The sequence below is a fragment of the Gavialis gangeticus genome, unplaced genomic scaffold (genome assembly GCF_001723915.1).
Source record: "Gavialis gangeticus isolate Ggan-Ray unplaced genomic scaffold, GavGan_comp1, whole genome shotgun sequence".
Taxonomy (NCBI): domain Eukaryota; kingdom Metazoa; phylum Chordata; order Crocodylia; family Gavialidae; genus Gavialis; species Gavialis gangeticus.
The window spans coordinates 14,445,171-14,458,900 of record NW_017729031.1 but is presented as its reverse complement, the minus strand read 5'-3'; the positions used below and the strand labels follow the sequence as shown (position 1 = coordinate 14,458,900).

At 42.3% G+C, this 13,730-nt stretch overlaps 1 protein-coding gene across 1 annotated transcript in view; it reads left to right on the top strand.

The window, feature by feature from the left end:
- The window catches only part of ARHGAP15 (Rho GTPase activating protein 15), a 655,341-nt gene that overhangs the window by 109,435 nt on the left and 532,176 nt on the right, over positions 1 to 13,730 (top strand). Inside the window, exons 3-4 of the mRNA XM_019522459.1 lie at positions 6,192 to 6,266; positions 12,230 to 12,291. Coding sequence (XP_019378004.1) covers positions 6,192 to 6,266; positions 12,230 to 12,291 — 137 coding nt within the window. The remainder of the gene's footprint in view (positions 1 to 6,191; positions 6,267 to 12,229; positions 12,292 to 13,730) is intronic.

The following is a 13,730-nucleotide window of genomic DNA, read 5'->3' as shown; positions in this document are numbered from 1 at the left end:
GATTGGGGGGGTGTGGGGAAGCATAGGGAAGAGTGTGTGGGGTGTTGTAGGGTTTGTGGGGAGGGTGTGTGGGCAGGGTGTGGGGAGGTGTACTGTGTGTGGGTATGGGGGAGGGTGTGGGATTTGTGGGGGGTATGGGGAAGGGTGTAGGTGTGAGGCGGTATCTGTGTATAGTGGTGTATGGGGGGGGGGCTCTGCACCCTGCAATGGGGCACAGCACTCATCACTGGTGGCAACAGCAGCAGCAGGCAGTGGGCCCTCAGGGAGCTCATGGCCCATGCAGGTGGAGCCCCCCAGCAGCACACAGCTCTGACCAGCTCTAGAAGCTGCACATGGTGGCAGAAGGTGGGGCCAGGTTACTCACTCCATCACACAAGGCCCCCCCACAACTCACATGCAGCTCTTAGGACTCAGCCACAGCCAGGCACCACTGGATAGGGGGGTGTCCTGTGTGACAGAGCCGGTGGTCTGGTCACGCTCCCTGCTGCCACATACAGCTCCTGAGACTCCACTGGGAAGCACAAAGCAGGGCTGAGCTGGCCTGGCTCCATCGTGTGGGGTTACCTGTCACTTCCAGCGGAGTCCCAGGAGCTGCAAGAGGGAGCAGGGAAGGCCACCAGTTCCACTGCGCAGTGCTCTCCCTCCAGGTACGTGAGTCCTGTGAGCTGCATGTGATTCATAAAAAGACCCATGCAATGGAACCAGACCAACCTCGGTTCTGTGCGCCTACTGCCCTGGAGTCATAAGTCTTTACAGCATGAAGAAGCAAACTGTCAACAGTAGGGGTTGTCTATAATTTGGGTGGCTTACAAAGAAATCTCTATTATGCGCCATGGATGCAGGTTGTAGCCATGTTAGTCTAAGGACACAGGCAGACAAAGAACCCAAAGACCCTTGCCTGCCTATTATGCACCATTATATTTGAGCTTGATGCAGTAAAGTTATAGATAAGATCTTGGAAAAGTACTTAAACCCTCTGAATGAAATGAAGTGCTCTTTGTAGAACATTAATCACAGCTTCCTTGAAAATCGATTTCTTAGTCATGTAACAGACCATGTATAAGCATCACATTTCTACTGTGATAGTCTCTACTCTCCTGGTAGAAACTACAAGTAAACAAGCATTCACTCAATTTCTGCAGGTGGGAGAAAGATCTTCCAGGTGTCAACTCTTGCAAGAGAAAACACTTGTATGCTCCTCTTCTGGTCTGGCCTGAGGGGAGTGGTGGGGAGTAAGGCAGCGAGTCAAAAGCCCCCACCCACTCTGAGACCAGGCATGTCTGCTCTGGGGCATGGGACAAAGGCTTGGATGGCTGCTCCTGTCCCCTGCCTGACTGGGTTGGGAGCAGCTGCTCCTTGGCCACCCACCCACACCCCACATCAGGGTCCCTGGTCAAGGGAATGGGTCAGGGGTTTTGCCCTGCTGCTCCAGTCTCCTCCTGCATAGGTCCAGGAGGGGCCTGGAGCAGCCCCAGAAGCACCCTGCTCACTCCCCAGACTGAAAAGTCTCAATCTAGGGAATGGGGGGGAAGGGGGGCTGCCCCACTGCACAATTCCCCTCCTAATTCATTCTCCCCATGATTTTCAGAGCCCATTATCACCCTGGTTTGAGGAAGGTGTGTGGAGAGTAAAGTAAAGGGGACAGGCTTCCTCTGCTGGAAAGATTTTGCAGAAATTTCCACCAGTAGAAATGAATGTTTCTTTGAGGCCAAAGGATTTTAGCAAGGGAATAACTGATACAATCATCTTAACTTCACTAATTAAAGCCAGAGGTTAATTTCACAAAATCCTTGTATTTTGGGGGACTGTAGTTTCACCAGCATGCTACTAGTCAGAATTTGCTGGGTGAATAATTCACAGTTAATAATTTATTCAACAAACATTTCTCTTTCTGCTCATGAATTGTCCACATTGAACACTCAGATAGTTTTTAGAGCCACAGAGTAAATTTCCACAAGAAAGAACTTGAGAACAAATGAGATCAAAGAAATAAACTAGGTATCAGGGAATTGTAGAAGTTCAGGTATTTTCCTTATATTCACTTAATGTTATTAAAGTACTAGTTGTGAGACGTTTCTTATTTCACAGTGGGATAGCAGGCATATTTGACAGGGGTTCAGTATCCATATGAAGTATGGATCAGTTCTTGGATGCTAAAATAATTCCAGTAGTGAAGGGATACCCTTTAGCTAACTGAAGGAGGAGGGGGGAAAGAAAAAAATTGCTGAGGCTGAATTTAACAAAATCAGACTTGCCCAAAGACTTGCAGGCGCTCACTGAGTGGTTTTTTAATGCTGCAGGTGACATTGTTGCTGACTGAAGAATGTTCAAATCAGAAAACTGCTGATAACCTGACTTTCCTAAAAAGGAATCTCAAGAACTTCTATAAATCTCTGCTTTCCGTTACATGCTGTAGGATGAGGTAGAGAACTTATGACAGATATCATTTGGGTTCAGCTTGGCTTTATTAGAGTAATGGAAAGTATGGCATTTCAATGGAGAAATCCCAAATCATGTCCCATATTATGTCCCTGTAGGAAATGAACCTCTAAGTACCAAAAAAAGTGTATATCCTTTGTTTAGGGTTTGTGCACCCCATAAAGTCTTAGTATCACTAAGAAATCTTTGCCTCCTACATAATTTCTGGACCACCACAGCTACAGCCTCACTCTTACATTACTTTAGTAATCACTCTCTTTTGAAGCACTCATATATATTACTCCTGTATATAGATAATTATTCCTGTATATATATATGTAAAACCCATATAATACATGGATAATTTCAGGTTTATTTATAAATTCAAGTTTCTAAAGCAACCCTTTCTCATGCTAAGAACACACTCCTACTGAATTTAGTTAAATCTGGGAAGCAGTGATGAAATGTGACCAATAACTTATAACAGATTTGATTTATTTATGGTCTAATATAGGGCTGTCCAACTTTGGTACAGTGGGGGTTGCTAGTGGTGCTGGCATGCAGCCTCCGGACCATACATCACATGAGACACATGCCCTTTGGGATCCTACCTGCTATATGGGCTATGCCAGTGGCACACAACCCTCAACCTGCATGGGTGGCATGAAGCTCCCTGGGCTCCACTAGTGGCATGTGGCTCCCTGGTCACATGGGCTGCACCAGCGGCATGCATTCCTCCAGGCTTTCCATGGCCATGTGACAGCAAAGGAGGCAGTCACTGTGGCCCTTTGGTTACATGTTAACTGCTTACTAATTACCCATGAGTCCACAGAACTTTATAAAAATCTTTATGATTTTCTCTATTGCTCTTGGAAACTTTTCTTAGGATGTTTAAATTCAGTTAATGAAGATATAACTAAAAGAATGGCACTGTGTCTAACGTAAGGCTTATCAGAAATGAAGCTGAAATTTGCAATAGTTTTTATTCATTTCAATTGGAAACCAAATATTTGGTGAGTTTTCCAAAGGAAGTTTAAGCTTGACCTGATTCCCTGTTGATATAGGCCACAAATCTAGTGTATTAGAAACTGTAGGAGGTTCTTCTCTGAGAATACACCTCAAATAAATCCATCACCAACAATGTGATTTTAGATTTTTTTCCACTGCTAACCTTGTATATCAGCAAAAATTCTAAAATGTCACTGTTCATTATCGAGTCAGAGGCCTGTCTCTGAATGCATGTGTGAAACTTTCAGTGTTCCTAGTGCTGGCACAATGATTATAATGATAGGGCAGGGTTTTAACCTGTATTTTGAACTGGCAAGTACTTTTTTATCCTTGGAGATCACAGTATCTTTTTTTCCTTCCCACAACCCTTTCCTTCACTTTCCAATCTATTTTTCTAGACTTTCAATCTTTTTCTTATTCCTGTCTGCTAAGTGGTAATTGGTTCCGAGTGGTTCTAGTCCATCCATCAGCTCATAAGACATCAAGGGCAGAAGTCCCCTTTACAATATGCTCAAGATCAGAGGAAAAGGTGAGATGCTTAAAGCCCATATAATTTTTGAAGCATAACCTTACTATTATGCACTATAGAGGGCTGATATATCATTTGACATAATTTGGATGAGAGAAAATTACCTTAAAAAAACCCCACATCATTGAGCTATATGCTTTGTTATATGTAAAAAATTAATTAGGACTGGAGATCTGTATGAGAGAATTTCTATGATGCAGATCATGTGCAGTATATAAGCTTCAGATTTGTAAAATACTAAAGTTAGAAAAAAGATAAATTGAATTAATGTATTCTGAATTTACACACATGCCTCTGCTTGCATTAATATTAAGTCCCATCCAAAATCTAAACAGAAGGACCACAATCCTAGAAGTTCTCTCAATAGCATCAGCAAATCATTCTTGTTTACCCTACATGCTAATAAAATAGGAACATGACACTCCTGAAAACAAGATTGCAAAATACAGAAAATGTGGTCTGACATTTTTTTCTCCCCAAAGGAGGGACTGCCACTAACTAAAGTATTTCTTATGAAAGCTTGATTGCTTAAGATGCAGAATATTAAGAGAGAAAAACACTTTAGGACACAGCCATGTCACCAGCTGTTACTCACTCCTAATGAAATTGTTAAGTGATATTCTTCATAAATAGGTCAGAGAAACTTTTGAATTGTGAAGAATGTTTTATCTTTTTCTCTGAAATGTTTGCATTAAATTTAGAACTGGTAATTCATTAAGCTCATTACCTCTGACTCATAGAGTGGAGCAATATCTAGGATATAGATTTCAAAGCTTAAAAATGTTAGTGCCTACAAATGAAAGCATTTTATGCAAAAAAATATGGGATCATAATATGTTTAGCTATATTTGAGGGAAGGTTGCTGGATTAATTAAGAACATTTGTAGATTTAGGCATTTAAATTTAACCTGAATATGTTATAGGTTTTGTTTGTTTGTTTGTGTATTAACTGGGTTTTAGCAGAAGAAAAACAGAATATGTCATGGGAAGGGTATGGTGAAGGAAGATTGAATCAGTTTTTTTTTTCTGAGAATACTTATAATTAAGTGAAAATCACTCAGTTCTCTTTGTTTTCAAGTGAAACCATAAATTGCACCCCCCTACTCCTTTTTTGACACTCAATTGAAATATGCCCAACTTTTGTTAAAAGGCTTTGCATATATTTGGATAACCGGCTCCACATTTCAGGTTTGTTGGAAACTTGAACGCCAGTCATTCTGACAAGGTTAATTGCAAAAGTTCTATACATCTCTAATATATCTTATTAGGTTTATGTACAATGCTTCTGTGAAATACAGTTTTGGAGACTTTCTTCTTGAAAAGAAGGGATTGAAGGAAATTAAATCTCAGTCCTTGGGAATGGCAGCAAAATCAGGGTTGAAATATTTTTGTAGCCTTCTAGCCACCGAAGTTGAAGGATAGTCATTAGAGTAAATAGAACATATTGGGCATCTTCACACATGCTTCGGGGTTGGGGCAGGGGAGTGCTTTAATTAGAGTGGCTCTGAGAGCCAGTCTAATTGAAGTACCCATGGCATCATGTGTATTCAGTATCCTGCACTTCAGAATGGCAGTGGGGACACTTTAAATAAAGCTTCTTTGATGAGCTTTAGTTAAAAAGCACCCCTGCCACCATTTTGAAACTTGGGAACTCTGACACAGAGGCTGCTGGAATGTGCTCAATAGCACACATTGGAGCAGACACCCAGCACGTGTATAGGTGCCTATTAATAGTAGTAAGAGTTTTGTTCCTAATTCTGTTCTGGCTACCAGCCCTGTCACTGATTTACTATAGGGCCTTACAGTAATAATTGCCTTCCCTTTGCTTCAGTTTCCATGTCTATAAAATGGGGAGAACAAGAAAGTACTTTGAGATCCTTGAAATATACTAGATAAATCCACAGTGATTATTTTTCGCTGGTTGATCACCACAGTTGCAGTACAATCATTAGGGCTAGGAAGAATCCTGATGACTGAAGTATGCTTAAATTGGAGCTCCTTTGACTATATTAGCTAAGCATTTCAATTGTAGATGACTCAAATAAACAGCAGTTTTGATGAAATAAAGTAATAGGACAAACCACATTTTCAGTGGAAATCAGCTTTTCAGAATGATACGTTATTACTATATATGCCTTGTCAACAGATCATTCAGTCTATCATTACATGTAAACCTTTGTTTGACTTGCTATAATAGATTAAACTGATCCTACATTATAAATTGGTATATTTTCAGATATCTCGTCATAGAAGGAATCACTCTCAACATAATTTAATACTCACAGACATCATTAGTACCCAGGAACAAACGGTAAGCAACTATTCTACAGATGATGCATATGTTGCATTTGTACTTCAAATGTTTTTAATAGCAATTTGATATATGGTTTATTAAAAAAAAAATACTTGAAGCTGCAGTTGCTCCCATATATGTAGAGGATAAGAAAAGTAATAGTTGAAGTAAAGTCTGCTATTCAGTTAAACTAATAATTTAAGAAATGACAAAATGTTTTGGTTGTGGATATACAATTTCATTTCACTGTTAAACTGGAGGCATTAGGCTGACAACAGACTTAGAGTGATATTTCAGCAATGCTAGTAGATGGATGTTAATTATATGATTTCTTACTAGAAATTACTATTTGGGATTAGCAAAATAAGCACAACTAAGGGAATATACCAGGTGTAGATTTGCCTTTTAGTGCTTAATATTTCGTGCAGAGGGAAAATATATTGAAAGAATTGAGCCCAAGAATGAAGACTGTATTTCTGTCTTTCCCATGCAAATATGTTTTTAACCTCAAACTTTGTATATAAAAAGTTACTTTGAAATTAACCTTAATTGTGCTGAAAGGAAAATATTCTGTTCTTTTTTAAAAGAAGGGTAATATGGAAATACAGAATCATCAAGATAAGATAAACTTCAAGGATATTTTTGCCTAAATTAAGTCTTCAGTACTTGTATATCCTTCAGTACAGGAAAAATATAGAACACATAACTGATGTAGTATAACACATATTTTCTCTTGCTGTTTTGCAGTCATTGTCACTGTCATATATTCACACATTCTAAGGGAGCACATATATAACACACAAATATATGTAATATTTTCTCTTAACAGAAAAATAAAAAACCAGATTCTCGTATAAGATGGTTTATTTGCCTGCTAATTCTTTCAGGGTATTTTGGTTATTCTCTCAACCCTTCCTCAGCTGGAACAGTACAGGAAGGGCAACAACTCAAAAACAGATTATGGATATTTATTGAAGCAGAAAGAGTAGAGTACTGTAAGGACATTTTATGTTTTTGTAACCTCATGTCATCCATCTGGTAAGGACTGAGAGAACAATCTGAATTATCCTGGAAGGATTTCCATGAAAACACACAAACAAGAAACGGGACATTAACAGATGTAGGAGAGGGATATATGTGCTGCTCCTTACAGTATGTCTGGATATAAAGATGTAGTAGACTCCTTTGAAACCTTTTTCATTTGTCTTTGTGATATTGCTGCAATATTACCTCGGTATTCCCTATACTAATTATGGAGACTTAATAATACTGAAATACCATTATTTAGTGATTAACATGAACACTGTAACATTTTTAAAGGCAGTCACAGTAGTTATTCATTAAGAATAATTTAAAAGCAACTACCATGTATAGAATTAGAAGGCTTTCTAGTGCCAGCATCAACCATGAGAGTGTAATACTAGTTCAGAACAGGACATCTAAGTTAAAACAAGAGAAGACTCTGAACTGCTAAATTTGAAGCTAATTCTCTAGATCCTTCAGAATTTGGTGTTATATTAACTTTATATTCCAGTTCAGGATTGTTATAGATTGATCTGAAAAGCAACATTCTAATGCGAAAATGGATCTAGTTCTTAAACCTCCCAGATTTCAGGATGGTGCTGAAATACAGGTTTGCCTTTGTTATCTTATTCAAACAGAAATAATCAAGATGTAGGTATGGGTAAACCTCAAAAGGATCAGAATTTGGGTCTGGTTCAGAGAAGCAATCAACAGCTTGAATGGTTAGCCAAAGCTCCTCCTGACTTCTGCTTCCAGATGGATGAAAATATTGGGAAAATAACCTTTCTCATATGGCATTTGGCACCCCTGGTGCTGGCCAAAAACGAGAAACACAAAGCCAAAAAAAAAGGGTGAGACAGGAGGAAAAACTGTCCCAAGGTTTGTTATAAGTCTGATTTGAAAAGTAGAAGGAGAAATTGGTTAGTTCTTATTTTATCTGACATTGTTCTACCACTCCTCAGTAGATGGGGCAGTGATATTCCTTTCTACAACTATTTCTGTGTTCTTAAATGTCTCTTTATTTTCAATATTAGTAAAGTTATAACCCATTTGAGGTAAACCACATGCAGTGTACATGCTAACTGCTAACTTGCACTGCTAACTGTGTGCTGCACTGCTAACTTGCAGCACAGCAGGATTTTCTTGACCCTGGGAGATCCTGGTGTCAAAAAAATACCACCACTTTAAAAAGTGGCACAGCACACACAGCAGCAGCATGCGCTGCCAGGAATGGAGCCTGGCCAGCCAGAGCCACACACAAATATGTGCCCCTGCTATTTGTTCTGCAAGACACGCATGCCCTTGCATGTACGCAGTTGTCGGGACATGTCCTCAGTGGCCATGTCCAGATAAATGTGGACATTTGGTTCCCCAGGGACAAATATCAGTGGTGCACACTGCACCACCACTACTTGTCTCTGGGGAACACCTGTGCCACATGTGCTTTAGCACGTGGCAAGTTACCCCAGTTGGGGTAGGAGAGGCTGGGGCCAGCACTGGGCTGGACCCAGCAGCCTTACCTGGAGTCCTGAAAGCCTTCCAGGGCTTCAGCAGCCTTGATTCTGCCACATGAAGCCTGGCTGGCAGGTGACACATGGCTCTGGGTGGCCCAGCTCTGCTTTTGAGTGTTGCACGCTGCCTGTGCATGTGCTGCTCTGCTTTTTTTTCCTGTGGGATTTTTTAACCCCTGGATACCCCAGGAATCAAAAAGCCCACCGAAAAAAAAAGTGAAGCAGCACACACATGGGCAACGTGCCCTTGCAGCATGGAGAACATCTAATTGTGTGGTATGCAGCACTACAGATGTGTTTGTGGTACCACATACCACACAGTCATGCTCATCTGGATGCAGCCAGTGTTCTTCTGCGCATACTGATCCAATTTGATCCACCCCTAGGTAACAAAATCTGATGGGATTACAAAGCAAAATGGTTTGACTGAGAGCAAAAATAGAATGCTCTTTTATAGACATGAAAACAGCAGGGAAGATTTTGAATCACCAGCATCATCTGGCTATAAAGCTATTGCTACTAGTGAGAATCTCTCTGGTACAAGAGTGATCTAGCAGTGCCATAAATTTAACATGATACCTCTTAAGCAAGGAATTTCTTTGCCATGAAGAATATGGGTATTTTGGTGAGTGTTCAAAGAAAAAAATCAAGCCTGAGATGCTCCCTGGCTATGACAATCATCTGCTAAAATGTTGCCCCCTTCTGTTGTAGTCTAGCCTTCTCTCATACAGTGGTGATGTGTAGGGAGTGCTGTTGGTTCACCCCCTGACAGGCAGCACTCCCCACTTAGGCGACAGGTGGGGGAGCAGGCAGGAGCACCGGTACCCCGCTCTGCGAGCACTGGCCAGGAAGTGTGGGCACCAGGTAAAGCACTGCTGGCACTTCTGGGAGCGCTCCTGACACTTCTGGGAGCACCACTGGCACTTCCCGGTTGGCATGATTGACTGCTGGGGGACTTCCCCCGGTCAGTGAGATTGGGTTCCCCCCATTGCTGACTGGCCACTGGTGGGGCATGTGCCCCTCACCCCTGACTCGACTGGCACCAGTCATCCATGTTATCATATACCCTATTGTGATCTTTATGATCAACCAGGAGCTACCTGTAGTAAGTTGTTCTTGAATACTCCTCACTTTTGGAATCCCTGCTTCTTGAGGCCTGCCAGCATTGGAGTCATAGAAGTCATACAATCATAGAAGTCGGGTTGGAAGGGACCTTGTAGATCTTTAAGTCCGACCCCCTGCCTAGGCAGGAGAAAAACTGGGTGCAAATGACTCCAGCCAGGTAGTCATCAAGCCTCTTCTTAAAGAGCCCCAGAGTAGGAGCCAGCACCACTTCCCTTGGAAGTTGGTTCCAGATCCTAGCCATCCTGTGAAGTAGTTCTTACAGATATCTAATCTAAATCTACTCTCCAACAACTTATGGCCCTTATTCCTTGTTATGCCAGGGGGTGCTAGGGGAAACAAGGTCTCTCCCAAACCCTTCTGGTTCCCCGTAGTGCCTGGATATCTTCTGTAAGAACTTCCTATTTGATAGGCATCTAGCCATCCAGGCTAGGCTTGGATACTCTTTTTAGGCTTTTGTTTCATATTCTATTCTATTTGATTTCATATTTTATTTTTATTTTTTAATGTAAGCTGCCCTGAGCTTTGTTGGGAAAGGCAGGATATAAATCCAGCAAATAACCAAATAAACATGAGCAGCTATTATTTTTCTCTTACACAAGGGAAAATTGCTTGTGCAAAATAGCATCTGGATTAGAGATCTACATAGGTAGTTTGAAATCAGTTCTGCCTATGCTCTGAGGAGGTTGGCCATGCCAGCGATTCTGGGCCAATTATGAAAAATACTCAAAACAGGATTTTCCCTTTGTAATTCTAACACACGTTTAGTAGACATGCAAGCTTCTCATTATGATTATGTTTTGTATCCCTGGTGCATGTTAGTTCCTTTATAAAATTTAAGGGATAATTCTGCCTGCACACGAGTATATGCAAGCCCCACTGAAATGTGACTTTTTAAGGACTGTAGAAGGTGAGAGAAGGTGAGAGCCTTGGTATTATATATTATCTGAAACACAGGACCACTGTCTGACCTGGCATTATGCCTCCCAGTGCCTTGATTTAGTAGTGACCCAGAGGGAAAAGTGGCACCTTGGAAGCATGACATTTTTCTTGCTCCACCTGCATTAGATATTCCTTGAAGGCATGGCATTCATGCACTTAACTTTTTGTTAGCATGTAAGTAGGAGTCCACCCAACTTGAAGACACAACCATCTGATTTCACTGGCAGATTGCAGGATCAGCCACCATTTTTGAGGGCTTATCCTGGTGGTCCCCCTGCATGCCTCTGATTGGCTGAGTAGCCCCAATGACCCCACTCCCTGTCACTGATGGGTGGAAAGGGCTGCCTGTTTTATAGCATTGTCCCTTGCCTCTGATGGCTGAGAGGGCTGTCCATCATGCTGCCCCACCCCTTGCTGCTGATTGGTGGAGAGGGCCTGGTCTGCATGACAGCAAGCTCTCTCAGCCAACCAGTGGTGAAGGGCCGGGACAGCCTTTCATGCCATTAGCCCCTCTCACCTCTTTCCCTCCAGCAAGCTACAGCCACTAGGGAGCCAGAATTTTATTTTTAGTTAGCTTGTATTTCCATCTATGGATTTCATGAAGATCACCCATTTTCTCAATTTCCATTAAATCCATGCAATTGACAACTTAGGTAGGATCCTATGTATAAGTGCTAGCACATTCAGATCAGTGATTGGTTATCTAGCTCAGGTAAGCCAACCTGTAGCACAAGCACCGTAAGTGATAAGGTACTTATAGTACGTATGTTGTATGCAGAGAGGTCAGGGAAGGGTCAGACAGCACAGCAGCAGATAGGGCAGGAAACAGAAAGCAGAGCAGGAGATGAGGCAGGGAGCAGAAAGGTGTGTTGACGCAGCACAGTATAGGGAGCAGAAAGCAGAGCAGCAGATTGGGCTGAGGAAGGGGATTAGAGTGGCAATCCAGAAGGTTGTGGGGCTATTTTGTGGCATGCCTGTCAAAAAGGTTGGCTCCCAGTGTTCTAGATGATAAATTATGCAATTCTTCTAGAAGTTAAATGTAATTTAAGAAGGATTAATAACAAATAGAACAGGGTTAACTGTTTTAAAACTAACAATAAGACACATTAATTTATCTGCATGTCATTACCTCAACAAAGTTAATATACATAGCTTTTCTTCCCAGGTATGATCACACTGTTGATTGATATTAGAGGTGGCTTGCAAATTTTTTGCAAAGAAAAATTCCGGCTATTATAGACACCATAAAAAGCTAAAATAAGAATTACTGATAAAATGCTATTCCATTAAATATTTCTAAATGCAGAATCTTGTAGCATGTACTATTTAAATCATGTTAGTAAATGATCCAGGTAATATATATACACATATTCTTTCTTGCAGGTAGTGGAAAAAGAAGGATATCTTCTAAAAGCTAAAATTGCAGATGGTGGCAAAAAATTAAGGTATTGTGTGTACATTTTAAAGAATCCCTCAGAAGATCATAAAGTTCAGTCATCATTCAAACGGATTTGACCATGTTTACAAGCTAATGTTTGTCCAAATGCAACATACAGATGCACTATTCTGCCCATGTGCTCTCTCAGCTTTAATATTGTGCTTTAGCTTACTGTAGTTGAGGGTCCTAGAATGCAAATGGCATGAACTATCTGGTCACATTGTATGCTGTAACCCTGGGTCATTAAAATGAAAACAGATTGAATTCTGCTCCATTGCACACAAATTAGGTTCGGTGCCTAGGCTTTAGGAAAACTGAAAATGCAACTTTCCACCTCACAAGACTTAAGCGCAACAAGAACAGACTTTAGGAGTATGATGTAGGGCCCAATGTCATTGCTACTGCCATGCAGGTACCCAACTAGGATATCAAAAACTATGAGAGATTATTTAGTCCTGTTTATTTTGAAGGTAATAATTTACTGTGCACATATCTACACATGTGCATGCTTACTGCACAGTAAAAACTACTAATCATAAGTTAAGTTGATACCTGCAAACGCCTACAGGCACTCAGAGAGCTGGGGCATACCTGAGGCGCACCAGCAGGGAGCCTGAGGGCACTCCAGGCCCCTGGGTTCCACTAAGAAGGCTGCAGGTCAGCTGCCCTAGCCTGCCCGCATCCTGGTCCCGCTGCCTGGAACTGTACAGATGCCAGACCCATGTTTCTCTAGGCCTGCAGGATGCTGCAGGCTCCAACCAGGCCTGCCAGCCCCCAGGCCCAGCTGCATTTGCCTGAAGCCCAACCCCAGCAGCCTGCCCTGAGCTTGCAAGTGCTGCAGGGCATTGCTTCTGCCATGCAGCTGCCAATTCCATGCCAAGCCTTTGCACTGGGTGCCGAAGGAAGCTGTCCAGGCTCAATGGCACAGAAACAGCTGCACAGGGGCTGAGAGAGCTGGTGCAGGACCCACAATGGCATTCTCCTTGTCTGCAGCCCTGCCCAGACCTGTACCCACCACCCAGGGCCTCAGCTGGTCTTAGGAGGAGACTGGCGAACTCATGGCACTGTGGAGCAAGGTAGAGGTGCAGCACCAGTTTGAGCAGAGTGGGCGCTTCAGCACCCACATCTATGAGGGCCTGTCAGCACATATGCAGGGGTGTGGGAATGACCAGTCAACCTGGCAGTGCCACATAAAGATCAAGGCCTTCCAGGCACAGGGGGTTTCCATCACCTACAACAATCATCATTTGGGGAGTGCCTACAAGGCCATGCCCTTTATGTGGCAACTAACACCTTGCACCTACTTGCACCTAGGGAGCCAGGCAGGAGCCGTGCTCTCTATAGCAGCATGGGCAGCCCAAGCCCCCACCCTAACTCTGCCTGCCCTCTGGCAATCACCTGCCACCCAGCAGCAGGCCTCCTCCTGGGCCTAGGAAGAGGTTCTAT